This window comes from Halichoeres trimaculatus, unplaced genomic scaffold (genome assembly GCF_033239565.1).
Source record: "Halichoeres trimaculatus isolate MK-OKI-2021-1 unplaced genomic scaffold, fHalTri1.1 fHalTri1_scaffold_11, whole genome shotgun sequence".
In the NCBI taxonomy this organism is placed as follows: domain Eukaryota; kingdom Metazoa; phylum Chordata; class Actinopteri; order Labriformes; family Labridae; genus Halichoeres; species Halichoeres trimaculatus.
The window spans coordinates 5,060,038-5,074,254 of NW_027437189.1; the positions used below are offsets into that span (position 1 = coordinate 5,060,038).

General features: G+C 39.2%; 1 protein-coding gene across 1 annotated transcript in view; it reads right to left on the reverse strand.

Moving 5' to 3' along the window:
- Positions 1-9,866: 9,866 nt before the first annotated feature.
- The window catches only part of syt6a (synaptotagmin VIa), a 73,865-nt gene continuing 69,514 nt past the window's right edge, over positions 9,867-14,217 (reverse strand). Inside the window, exon 8 of the mRNA XM_074682539.1 lies at positions 9,867-11,562. Coding sequence (XP_074538640.1) covers positions 11,491-11,562 — 72 coding nt within the window. The 3' untranslated portion in view covers positions 9,867-11,490. The remainder of the gene's footprint in view (positions 11,563-14,217) is intronic.

Genomic DNA, 14,217 nt, shown 5'->3' on the forward strand with positions numbered 1-14,217 from the left:
AGCCTCATTCCAGTGCAGTTTGGTTCCAGTCTGGATGGGTAAAGCCTGATCCTGTTTGTGTTTCCATGGTCAACTGTTCCCTTCTTGGTAGGTGGCGTGTAAGCCAGATGGTAATAGCCACGTCAGCTACCAAAAAGCGTGACAGCATAGCAGCATAATTGACCAAGGGGCAACATCCAGTTTAAAAAAATGAAGCCTTTGCAGAGAGGGAAAAGTTGCTGTTCATCGAGGATCCGCTTGAGGCTGGCTGCAGAAAGACCGGGATTCACGTACACACCCTGCCAAAAAAACAGACTTTTACGAAATTAAAAAAGAAACACACTGCAAAAAAACAAAAAACAAATCTTAATAAGTGTTTTTGTCTTATTCTAAGTAAAAACTGTCTTATTGTACTCGCTCACTACTTGCACAAAAATTTGCTTGTAACGAGAATAATGTCTTAATACAAGAAACTTCTTCTTGTTCCATCGGCAGATTTTTTTAAACTTGTTTTAAGCAGCTCAGACCTCATTTTGTCTTTGAATAACTTAAAACAAGACATTTATTCTGGTCTGATCTGGTGAATTTGGCTCATATCAAGTCTAAAAAGACATTTTCTACTGAAAATAAGACAAAATCACTTGATAAGATTTCCGTTTTTTTTTTTTTTTTTTTGCAGTGCATATTTCCAGCCTGGTTCCAGAAATGGCATGGTGCTGTTTGCACACACTGTAGAGCGGGTGAATTTTTTCTAACTCGGTGGTTTGGAAGATCTTAGGACCAGCTGACTGTCCAATCAGAGACACAGCTCAGGTCACGTGACTGGCAGGCACCCAATGCTTTCAGGAAGGAAGCTCAAAGCCTGTGTCATATCCAATATGGCTGCTTTCGCGAATTGGCTTCGTTGCACTGTTTCAGGAACAGGCGGGTGACGTTGCAGAGGCTACGTCCATATTTTATAGAGGGATTATTTGTAGGGATGTCATTTTAACGCGTTAATTAGATTAATTAATTACACCACAAATTAACTCCTCATAAAAATTAACGCAGATTAATCTGGATCCCAAACCCGCGAGGCGTTCAAAGACGCACTTATTTTCAAATGTCTGGAATTTACAAACCGTTTGTCCTACATGAAAAAAGCAGTGTTCTCGTCAGATTTTCAAATTTCCGACGGTCCCTGAATGTTTCACACCTGACGTCAGCAACATGCTTTGAACCGGGGGGGGGGGGGGGGGGGGGGAAGCGCTGTTAAGGGGACTGCCGTCCACATCTCATTTATTCACACGTCCTTTTTGAAAATCTAAAGAAAATCAACCGTTTGCTCTAGCTCAATTCTGTAAAAAACAGATAATTTTACACTCTCTACTGCATCAAACAAGCCCTGAATAATCGAAAAATGTCTTGTATTTAAATCTAAAGAATTCTTTGAAAATTTCCTCCCATCTTCCTGGTGTCATGTTTCAGCTTGGGGCTGCTCTGCACCAATGAGCAACAGTTTGTGTGTTCAGAGCATGTTAAACTGAGAATACTTCACTTTTCTTTGATCCAAGACTTAAAAAAAGTGTTTTGTACATAGTTCCTCACAGTTTTTCGCCTTTAGCCCTGGTTCTCCTGACCTCATAGAAGTATAGAAGTTCATATTGCAGTGAAAATTGAGTCCGCATTGAGTAAAAATGTGACAGAAGCAAAAAATGTCCTAAAAATCAAATCAGTTTACCTTAGATGCAGGACTGTGTAGATTTTGTAAAGATAGAACCATAACACTTTTTTCATTTGTTGCTTATGCCTCAGGGTACCTAAAATTGTGTTGTATACATTCCCACCTTATTTTTAAATGTTTTCTTAATGTCTTTAATGTAATTTTAATGTCCTGGAATTCAAATTCTTTATTATGGGACCTTAAGCAGATATGAGATTAAAATGCGATTAATTTGATTAATTAATTACAAATCCTGTAATTAATCAGATTATTTTTTTTAATCGCCTGACAGCACTAATTATTTGTTTTTCAACAACGCTGGATGCCACGCAACTTGGGTGTAGAAGCACTGCGCAGTATAATGGTTTGTCAGCTGATGTGGAGGAGTTAACTACCGTACAGTGTCTGGGTCGACCTGGAGCTTGAAAAATGTCTCATCTGGTTGAGAACATATCCAGATTTCTCAGGAAGGGCTGGAAAGTTGCATAAAGAGACGGCATCTCTTTGACTTACCAACCTGATCCTTTCTAAATGAGGGAAAATGGATGGAGAGACTTCAAAAACCATTAGTGGATGATTCAGTTGTATATTCATTTTCTTTAACACAGAAAACCATTAACACCAGACTTTTTAAAGTGATGGATAAGCTCTAAAACCAGCCGTTCAGAGCCTAAATCAGCAAAACAAAGACAGATGTAAATGTCACTCAGCTTATTAAAGGCTGTCAAGTCTTCGCCCTATGTGTGTGAGTGTGTGTGTGTGTGTGTGTGTGTGTGTGTGTGTGTGGTCTCCCCTCATTTAATTTGACCATTTGATTCAGACAAAGATCTCATTTCCTCCGTGTCTGCTCCCGCTTGTTAAGCCTCTGGCTGTGTTGTCGTTATTTGCCGCGTGTTGCCACAAAACTAACAGCAGTAGCAGAGCGCACTTTGCATAAATCTTTTAATCAAAGGAGAGAAAGCTGATCAGACATCACAGAAACAACGCTGTAGGGGGAAAAAAAAACAGAGACGAGGAGCGTCGGGTTCTGTTTGCTGTCTCAGTTTACTTTATTACACACGGGGGTCACTCGGTATTGTGAGGCGTCATATGATCTAAAATCTAAAATGAACTCATGATAGACTTTAATCTGAACTAACAACTGTTGATATCACCAGGACATTTTTTTTTCAAACATTTCTATTATTACAAATACAAAATGCTCAATAAAAAACTGGAAATTCAGTGCTATCGTTACAGTCGGAAGGGATACAAGATCAGAAACGTTACGATATTAGGTGAAGGGTTGGAAAGAGTTTATAAACTGAGGGAATGAGTCGAACAGGTTTCATCTACGAGGGAGAAAAACACAGCACGTCGTCAGAGAAGTATCATAAAGCACGTGGTTTCAAGAAAGAACAGAGGAAAAACTGTCAAATTTATCACCACTTTGCAAAATTTTACACCAAAGAAACATTAAGAAGCTATGATAATGACATTAGTATAGAGTTACCATCAAAACAAGTGTGTGTGAGTGTGTGTGTGAGAGCAAATGTCAATCTGTGAGGAGGAGGAGGGTTGATGCTGTGATGGATTACGCCAAACACAAACAATAACACACCGTCTCATTCTCGCGCCAATTAGAGAAATGCCACCGCTCTGTAGACGCTGACCCGTCTCTCATCATCGGCCCCCGCGCTGTCATCTCAGACCCCGCAGGTACTCGGCTTTCCCCCGCCGAGGAAATGTCTTAAACAGACGCGCTCAGATCTGCTGCGTGCATCTCCAGCAGCTCCAGTAGCTCGTCTGCAAGCGGACGACAGCTGTATTTCTCGTGTCCCGGCAGTCGAGACCTGTCAGAGCCTCAGCCAGGGACATTATTACACATCAGATTACAGCTGCTGCAGGCTGCTGTCCAGATAATGCGAGCGCCGTTCAATAAATGGGCCTCATATCGAAAAGGAATTATCAGCACCAGCATCGCCAAATATAACCTGTGAATGTGTCTCGGCGCTTTCCATCCCTGATATCGCTCCGGCTCAAGTCGAGCGCTTCCTGGACAGAAATGTTCTGATGCTATCGGCGCTTGACACAATGACAAAACTATTTCAACCAGCGGGTCGAGCTGAAACTGGAGGGAAATAACTTAAATAGGAGCCGAGTTGCATGTTTTATTCTCATCGTCTATCCTGTTTGAAAGTTAAAGCAGGGATTGTGGTGAGAAGGAGCGTGTGCTGCTGAGAGGTGAACAGGAAAGAAAGGCCACAACTAACAGACCTATTATTACCTCAGTTTGTTGTTGTATTCAAGCTAAATATAATCTGATTCTGACACAGTTTCTTTTATTTTGAAAGTCACTGGGTGTTTTTGAAAAGTTTCTGGTCACAACTTCCTGTCAAAAATATGACGACTGGGTATAACCTGGGACTGGCTACATCCACTGCAAAAAACTGAAATTTTATTAAAGGGCAACTCCGGTTTTTTGACACCTGGACCTTATTTATAGGTGTGTGCATGCTCATTTACTCACTCAGACAAACATCGTGCAGCTCGGAGTCCTTCAGAAGCTGATTTTAGCCGCACTTAGCGGCGGCCACGGCAAGGGAGCTTCAGCGCGGAACATAATCTCTGCAAAATCGCTCATTTCAGCTATATTTTTTCATCCATCGCCAGTGTTATCACAAACACGCTCCTCTTCTGTTGCCATAGGCGAACACTGTCCACAAGCACACCACCAGTTCGCATTGAGTCGTGGACGTGCTCCTGTTTGTTGTTCTCGAGCCAGCTCTTCGTCTCTCTCCCTCTGCATCCTTCTTTCATGGAGCTCCTCGTCCGTGTACTCAGGCTCAAACCGGTAAGGACAACCGTCAAACTCAAAGTCGTAGTCCGAAGACGGTAGACGAGCTGACTTTATGATAACACTGGCGATGGATGAAAAAATATAGCCGAAATGAGCGATTTTGCAGAGATTATGTCCCGCGCTGAAGCTCCCTTGCCGTGGCCCCCGCTAAGTGCGGCTAAAATCAGCTGGATCGAAATAACTTCTGAAGGACTCCGAGCTGCACCATGTTTGTCTGAGTGAGTATATGAGCATGCACACACCTATAAATAAGGTCCAGGTGTCAAAAAAACAGTGTTTTCAGCAAAAAATGTCTTTTTGGACTCAACATTAGCCACATTCATCTGACCAGTCCAGAAAATGTCTTGTTTCAAGTTATTTAAAGACTAAAATGAGTTCTGAATTGCTTGAAACAAATTAACAAATAACCAATCTGCCAATGGAAAAAGAGAAAGTTACTTCTATTAAGACATTGTACTAGTTTTAAGCTTTTTTTTTTGTTCCATTGGCAGATTATTTTTTGAACTTGTAACAAGCATTTCAGAGCTCATTTTCGTCCTCAAATAACTTGAAATAAGACGTTTCTCTGGACTGGTCGGGTCACTGTGGCTCATAATAAGTGTAATAAGACAATTTTAACTCAGAGTAAGACAAAAACACTTTAGATTTTGTTGTTGTTGTTGTTGCTGTGGACCACACTGGAACACCTGAAATCTTATAAACTGTTTTTGTCTATTTTCGGTTGAAAATTTATTTTTAGACTTCATATGAGCCACATTCACCTGACTAGTCCATAAAATGTCTTGTTTTAAGTCTTTCAAAGACAAAAATGAGGTCTGAGTCCCTTGTAACAAGTAGAAAAATCTGCCAATGGAACAAGAGAAAAGTTACTTGTATGAAGACATTATTCTAGTTTCAGGGAATTTTTCTAGAAAATTTCTCTTGTTCTATTGGCAGATTTTTTTTTTTTACATGTGATAAGCAATTCAGAACTCATTTTTGTCTTTAAATAACTTGAAATCAGACATTTTTCTGGACTGGTCAGGTGAAGGTGGCTCATATTAGGTATAACAAGACAATTTTTCTTGAAATAAGACAAAAACACTAAGATTTCAGTTTGTTTTTTGTTTTTTTGCTGTGGAGCAGCCTCGCAGATGGACCAAAACAAAGTGGATCCAGTGTAAGTTGACACATTGACTTGAATAGAAACCTTTCTGATCTGGTGTCATTATCGAGATGGACTGGAGATGCATCTGGTGTATTTCAGCTATTAAGTTACAGGTAATCAACAACCTCAACCATTTATTCCAAAGATGGCTCTTTCTAGATTTCTGAGTCAAGACAGATTTCCCTGAGAGAACAGGTTTTGATTGAGGCTAAAAGTTTAGCAAAAGGAAGAGAAATTTGACCTGGTCTGTTCAAACTTGAGAGTCTATGAATAAAATGAAGGGTGAGGTTATGTTAGCTCTGATTGGTAGATGACTGGCAGGACATAGCTAACCAGGATTTACTGACTATAGACGCGTGTTACAGCACTGGACTGTGAAGGATGCTAAACAGAAAGTCTGCTCACCTTCTGGACACTGAACTACAAACTGAGTTATTTTTTTGTCACATTTCAAACTACAAATTAATATATTTCCTCATCGCTTTGCAGCCTGGGAAAAATGTCTTAAAGAAAGTAAAGCAGGTTTACTTTCATGCTTTCAAAACAGATGCTCACCTTGGTAAGACTCAAGTCTTGACGACTGTGGGCGATAGCACTCATGGGAAACTGAGTCTCACTGCAGAAAACTAAAATCTTATCAAGTGTTTTTGTCATTTTTTAAGTAAAACTGACTTTTTCGACTTGATATGAGCCACATTCACCTGATCAGCCAAGAAAAATGTCTCTTTTCAAGTCATTTAAAGACAAAAATGAGAAAATTTGCTTGAAACTAGAATAATATCTTAGTACAAGTTACTTTTTGACAGATTTTTTTTAACTTGTCACAAGCACTTCAGACCTCATTTAGTCTGTAAATAACTCAAAACGAGACATTTTTTCTGGACTGGTCAGGTAAATGTGGCTCATATTAAGTCTAAAAAGACATTTTCTACCAAAAACTAGAGATAAATGCTTAATAAGATTTCAGTTTTTTGTAGAATACCAATTCCAGCCACAGGTGTCACTGTAATCAACCCTAAATGGAAATTCCTCACTGCTACTTTAAGGGTAAGAATGAGCCAATCACCTACAAGCAAAATTGGGACTTTGACATATTCAATGTATGTCATTTGAAAGAGATGGAGCAATGTTTTCACTAAGGGGCAAAACAAAAGAGTTTCTGCTAAAGGTGAATCAGTTTTTACCTCAGAAGCTAAAAATAGTTGTAGATTGTTTGGGAGCTTGTTTCGACTGGTGGTTGGATCCTCCCGTCCAATCCAATCCTCAGCCTATTCATCTGGATTTCTATTCGATATATTTCCCAATCCTTTAAATAAATGTAAGAAAAGCCTTAAATTAATCAAATGTTTTGCTTTCCAAACAGTTTTCAGCGGTCTTTGTCTCCAGGCTTATTTTCCTTTCTGAAAAAATGACCTTTCTACCTCTCTGCTTTCTTTCCACCACACCTCATTCCTCGCACAATTAGTCGTCCGTGCAAGGTCAGATGCTAATGGCTAATTACGAGCTGAGAAACAGAACATTTGCTGTTAATTCCTTCTATTTTTTTCCCCTACACTGCTTGGTGACAAATTGTGAGACTTCTTTCCTTTTCCTCTCTACCCCTGCGAGCACATGCATCTCAGAGCTCATAAAGCCGTGTATTAAAACAAAACAAAAGCCCCAGTCGGGGAGGCAAACGAGAGGACGGAGGAAACAGAAACCAAATTATCAGGTGTTGACTCGTCCCGAAGCCGCAGGAGCCGGGAACAGACGTGCTCTGGGTTTATTTTCTGAATGCTGTCGCTCGAAACATGTAAAAAAGGTGTATTACTCCTTTAATCTGACCTGATTCTCTATCAGACTTCAGGCTTTAATTGCTCTGTGCGTTCACGCTCTCGTGGCTCTCCTCTCCTTTGATGAGCATTTAAAGTGACCAGACGAAATGACCTTTTGTTTTTCTCACGATGGCGTCGTCTTCAGATAACGATGATTGTTTTTGGTGAGGAATGAAACTAATTGGCGATCGTGTGACAGCAGCATTAACGAGATAATGAAGAGCGTGAGGGTCTGAATCACTGTTTTCTGGGACAGATTTGTATGGGAAGCCGTTTGAGACAAATTGATATCAGTGGTATCAACCAAAGTTCAGCTTCTCTAGTACTCAATTTTACAGTACATGTACTCAGTTTTAGAGTATATGTACTCAGTTTTGGTTTACTAATGCACGTCTAGACTTTACTAGTAATGCAAAAAATGTCATTAGTTGAACTAGTGCAGCAAAAAGTGTCACTAGTAGACCGAAATATGTTTGCTTGTGCTGCTTGTTATCCTTATATGCTAATTAGGGGTGAGGAAAAACAATTCTGGCTTCCCATTGGCTTTTGAAAATATAACAACCAATCAGGGTGCTGTATTTCTTCATAATCCCTCCTACATCATTTGCACTATGTCTACTATTTTTACTAGTGAGGTATTTCGATTTTACTAGTGGTACTTGTAAACAATTTAGTGTTGCTACTAGGGCTGTCACTTTAACGCATTAATTAATTAATTAATTAATTACATACATGCTACTTAACATGTTAAAACAGCCATTTTCAGAGCATCTTGAACGATCTTTCAAGACCCAAATAATCTTGTTTTCTCAGACTATATAAACAACAGAACTACCTAAGAAGAGTGGACTCTCTTCTTTTATGTCTTTCTTCCTGTTTTTGATCCAAAAAACAGACAAAAGGTACTTTTTTTGATCATGTTCATCTCTGTCATCTTTCCTCACGATGGCGCCGCTCTTTCTCTCTGAACTTTCTCTCTGTCATCTCACATCTTCTCCTCATATCCATTCTGAGCTCTCATCCAAAGAGCACACTGCTCTCACCCACAGTAGTTTGCGAGCATTATTTTGATTGGCAAGCTAATTTACTTCTATAGACGCTAACAGTTACAATTGAACTGAAAAAAATGTGGATTTACAAATCTTCCCTTCTTTGTGTTTTCATTTGATTAGTCATGCTCTACAATTTTGTTATGTCCTAGAATACAGATTCTTTATTTGGGACCTTAAGCTGATATGAGATTAAAATGCAATTAATTAGATTAATTAATTACAAGTCCTGTAATTAATTGGAAAAACTTTTTTTTTTTTTAACCATAGACTGTATATAGAGTGGACAGCGTGGCTCCCCCATTTACCATTGTGCAGTTTTAAAGCTAAAGTACCACCGTCACAGACGCTGCCATTAGTATCAGTTGTGCAGCCAGTCTGTTTTCCAAACCACCTACTACATATACAACATGTGAATGTAGTATACAGTAGGCTCTACATACTACCTACTGCTTTTGCTGGTAGTATGTAGTATAACTTTTCTGTTGGGTCTGTTTTGTAGTATACTACCCTGGTTTCATAAGGTGGAGATACAGATGATGTTGTTTTTTTGCCTTTAATATAAATATACAAACAAGCAATTGTCAGATCTGGGCATTTGGTTATTTTGTTAATCATATCACAGCAGAATCATCATTCTTGATTTCTAATCTTACACCAAAAGTTATATCGTTTACTGAAAATAAATCTGAAAGGGATTTTTATTTTTTACAGCTGGTGTAAAAAAGAAATGCTTCTATATAATTCACGTATGGTTTTTAAAGGTGAATTATTGGTTTATATGGGCTTTAATGAATTTGTAGAAGTTAACACCACTTTTACGACTGGAAGTATAAGATTTACGGGTGTTTGTTCACATCACTTCACTTCTATCTCACTGGCCGTCTAACGTTTGTGTTGTTGTATTGTAGTTGTAATGCTGACTCATTCCACTAGATGGCGGTAAACAGCATTAGCATTGTGGGAAACAGTTTGCCAGGTAGACTGGTCCATAGGACATCCGGGAATTTTTAGCATACTGGAGATTTTGCAAGTTTTTGCTTTCTACCTACTACACACTGAATTTCAGCCAAAAAAGTTGGCTCTGCTAGTGTCGTAGGCGGTTTGGAAAACAGCCAGAGTCTGCGCGGTAGAGACTGTGAGGGATTCTGGGAGTATCTGAGAAGAGCCTGGTGACAAAAATAATAGTTTTATTTTCTTTCGAGAGTCTAATCACTTCTGGACTCTACCTTCCGACTCTTGTGACTAATGAAAACGAAACTTTTCAGAAAAAGTGGACTTGAATACAAGGCAGCCAGATGATATGTTCAAACCACCACAACAATCGGACGTGAGAAACATTTCTATGAGGTGTATTAATTTTTTTAAAGTTTGACCACAGCCCATCTGGAATGACTGGGGGGATGGATTTTTTGACCTATACTGCAGCCAGCCACCAGGGGGAGCAGTTTAGTGGTTTTTACTAGTAGCCAATGGGAAGATATCACTGATATCATCTGATGCTCAAACGGCTTCCCATAGATTTGGGCATTTAGCACGTTAATGCAGAAAAACAAAGAGGGGACTTGTGCAAGGAGAACGCCATCTTTGTCTCGATCAAACACACGTGACCCCAGCACAACAGCATGACAGATGACGGGATTAACATCAAAAAGCTGCGGGTTTCTACACTCAAATGACAAAAACACCCTCACCTTTTAAGAGTTTAGATTTCTTCAATCATCACCACCAACAAAGCTACGTATACTCAAAATGTCTCATATATGTTTTGTTATCTATATCTATCATTATTTCTTTTCTGTTTAGAAAAAAAACACACACAGTAAACCAGCTGTACAACAAGAAACTGTACACATCCACCAGAAAAAAACAAAACAAAACAAGAGGAGACAAAGAAGTGCTTCAGTCGGAGGGAAAACAAGAGTATTAGCGTGTTTAAACTGGAAGCAAAGGGTGACTTTTCTCAAAAGCAAACATCAAACAGACAAAGAGGTAAGGGTGCGTGAAGTGTGCTCACTATTTCAAAGTTTACAGAAACCCTCAGAGCTCCCAAACACCAGCTCTAATCTGCTGAAAGCTTCTTTTCACACCTTCCTGTCCAGGTTTGAGTTTCAGTTACTGTCGTGTTGAAGCTGAAATCAGACGTTACACCGCAGCCAGTTTGCTCCGCTGTGATTCTCAATAATCCTGTTGTTTCCTCCTCCTCCTCTGGCTCCTGAAAAGCAAATATTTTACCCACCCTGACCCAAATCTCCTCCTCTGATAATTGCTTCTGTTATTGACAAAAGAGGAAGTACGGTGAACTCAGCCGGAGCTGGAATTCATTTTCATATTTCTATTCACAAACAATAACAACTAATGGAGAGACGCTGAATCTAATAGTCCGAAGATGCTACAGTTGAGATCGGCTCCGATGCTGACGCAGCGGTTCAGTGAGAGACAGAGGGAGCTGTAAAGTGTGGGAATTGCTTCACATCCTGTCTCTTTCATTTTCTGCCGTGCTTTCCTCTTTGAAACTTCAGCGTCTCTCAGGGAGCGCGGTCCGAGTGAGTTTTTTCCATCAGAGCGTCTCTGCAGCACAGAGCTGAATCTTCACTTCTCCTCCAGAGTCTCCGTTGAGGACGCAGAGATCCGTCTCAGCTCGGACAGCCCAAGTTTTAAACGTCTGTCAGAGTGCAGCTCCAGGTCGACGCAACACCCACATCTTCAATTCAGTGACCCTAAACTTTGACCCCGAAAACACTGCACTTCACACATCTAACTGACTGACTGGTCCTAGATCAGTTCTTGGGAGTGCTCTGGGACTGAGGGAGGGGAGGAGGACACAGAGAGGAGGAGGAGGAGGGGAGTGAGAGGGGGAGACAGAGGGGTTGTGTTTCTCCTCAATCAGACAGACAGGACGTGGATCAGCAGGAGGGAGGAAACCCCCTTCTGGGCTGCCGGGTCACAGGTGGCTCTGCTCAGGGACTAGCAGGGGGCCGGGGTGAGGGGCAGGAGCCTTGGCTGTCAAAGCTGGCCGTCCTCGCCTTCCACTGCAGGGCACGACACACACAAACACACAAAAACACACACACAAGGAAGTGATTCATAACACACACTGCTTTTTTTTAACTTTATATAACTCCTTACTGACTTCAACACAGGAAAACTCCATCCATCTCATCTATATGATCTATCTCTACGCGTTTATATGTGTCTATATTTAAATGACATGCACTCAGAGCAAACATGGAACATACGCTGAATAATTTATATCTGTTATCCACATGAAATCTCACAAAAATAGGAAAAAAAACAGAAAAGAGGATGAAACATTTTCTTGGTTCTTTGAATTATTAAAACCAGAACAATAACAAGGAAAGCCCACCCTGTGCGTCTTTGTTCTCACATGTCGTCTTGGTTAGGGATGGTACCTGGCTGATACCAGGTATCAGGGCGATATCGAGTCCGAGTCATTTGATTTTGAGTATCTGCCGATACCGAGTCCTATTCCAATACTTCTACTCAGATACATCGCGCTCCCAGCTTAAAGTGATACTCCGGGATGGAACAAGTTGGGTCCTATCACAAGGTTTAGGGCAGAAATTACCCCTACAGCAGTGTTTTTGTGCAGCAGAAGCCCAGAGCGCTCGCACCAAACACCCCCTCCCTGCTCCTCTGCCGGTTTCCTCTGCACTCAGACGGGGCCATATTTTACTTGACCAAAAACACAAATAAACGGACTCCCACCAAAAAAATCTGATATTGGTCTGCATTTACGCTTAATTTAGAGAATTTTCAGTGCGTTACTTTCACACAAAAACACCGCTAAATAAGGCTCTAGTTCCCATCCTGTTGTAAAACGGCGCTACCTCCGCTGCAGACGCCACAGCTGGCTACGAGGCGCTCGTCGCTTAGTGTTTCATCCCGGAGCATCACTTTAAAGCTTCTGTCATATTCTGCTCTACTTTACAGCGTTCAACCAATAGTGTCACTGTTGTGATGTCATACCCTGTGTTGTTTTTGTGTGGGGTTGAGATGGTCTGACTCTGTACCACCACACAACAGCAGTTAATACTAAGATGTTACATTTACCATTTGTTTGGAAATGTTATAAATCTGGTAAAAAATAATGAGAATTTATGAATATATAAATGAGAATATATGTTTTATTTTTTTATTTTGCTCTTCAGTTAATTTAAAAAAAGAAGAAAGAAATGGAAAAAAAGAAAAAAAATTCGACTAAAACTAAGTTTTTTTTTTTGCAGTTTTGTTTATATATATATATAAGAAACTCAAAGACATTTTTTTGTGTTTTATTTTGAACTGAATGGCAAAGTGACCGTGCTGTCTTTGTTATAAATTATCCTTCACAGTTAATATAAATGTATGTATTAAAAGTACAAGCAGTATTTGTGAGTACTCAAGAGGGAGTATTCGTACTGATATCAGTCTGAAAAATCGTAGTATCAAACATCCCTAATCTTTGTGTGTTTTTATGTGTTTTCTGTTTTATTTTGTAGGTCTTGCTCCATGTGTATCTAGTTTAGTGTTACCCTTCTCTTTAATTGCTCCATATTATTTTCACCTGTGTGTTTTAACTCATTTTTGGGTGAGGAATCCAAAACTGATCTCAGTTTTTCTCTATCACATCAAGTTTTTGAACTATACGATCCCATTTTCTTGAAAATTGTGAAAAATACTTTACTTAACAGATATGTGCTTTTTTAAATGAAAATCTTCAAATATTGATAAAATATGAAAGAAGCAGGCATGACTGCAATGTTTATTTTTAGGAATCAGCATGCCAGTTTTAGTTTTAATCAGCACAAAATTATAACTCAACTGATTTTTTTTTTTTTCAGTCAAGGAAGCTGATAACTGATATTTGGGACCGATATTTATTTGGAGTAAATGTAAAAATATTGGTGTAAAAATTTGGAATAATACAAACTCCAACACTTAGCTTTGTTTAAAGGCCTTTGAGCATTTGTTAATTAAACAGCTCAAAGACTCAGAAGCTGTCTTATAAAGTTTAATAAAAACTTAAAACAACAAATAGCTCCTTGAAGTTTTCTACAGTAAGTCAATTTTTTCAAAAATTGGCTCCAAGAGTCTCTGGGTGTTGTAGTTTTAAAACGAAAGTCTTTCTATAATTTAGATTACATGATGATTTAATTTATGCTCAACAGTTAGAGAGAGCTATCAAGTTTAATTAGTCTATTTCGGATGTAGGGTCGTGTGTCATCAGCATAGAGTGATAACAGACATATAAATACACTGAAAAAAGAAAACAGTTGGACCATCTTAAATTATTGCATCAATTAGTCTCTCTTAAATAAATTAAGTAATTTAAACAAATTTAATAAGTTAAATCAACACAATTAATTAAGTCAAACAAACTTAGAAATTTGATTATTCTCAATTCAATACTTTGCATCAATCCAACTTAAAGTTTTCGGTTGTTTCAACTCAATTATTTGCAATTACTGCCTTTTTTTAGTTGGAGCAACACAGAATTTCAAGTTGATATGATCCACAAAAATACACTGGAAACCTTAACTTCAAAATATTAAGTTTGATTAAAAGAAATTACATCACCTCTACTGATTGAGGATTCCCTTTTTACAGTGTATGATTGATATTTTAAAGAGGAGCGTGTAGTTATATGATACTTTAGACTTTAGGAAATATGAGTTGGACCTTTA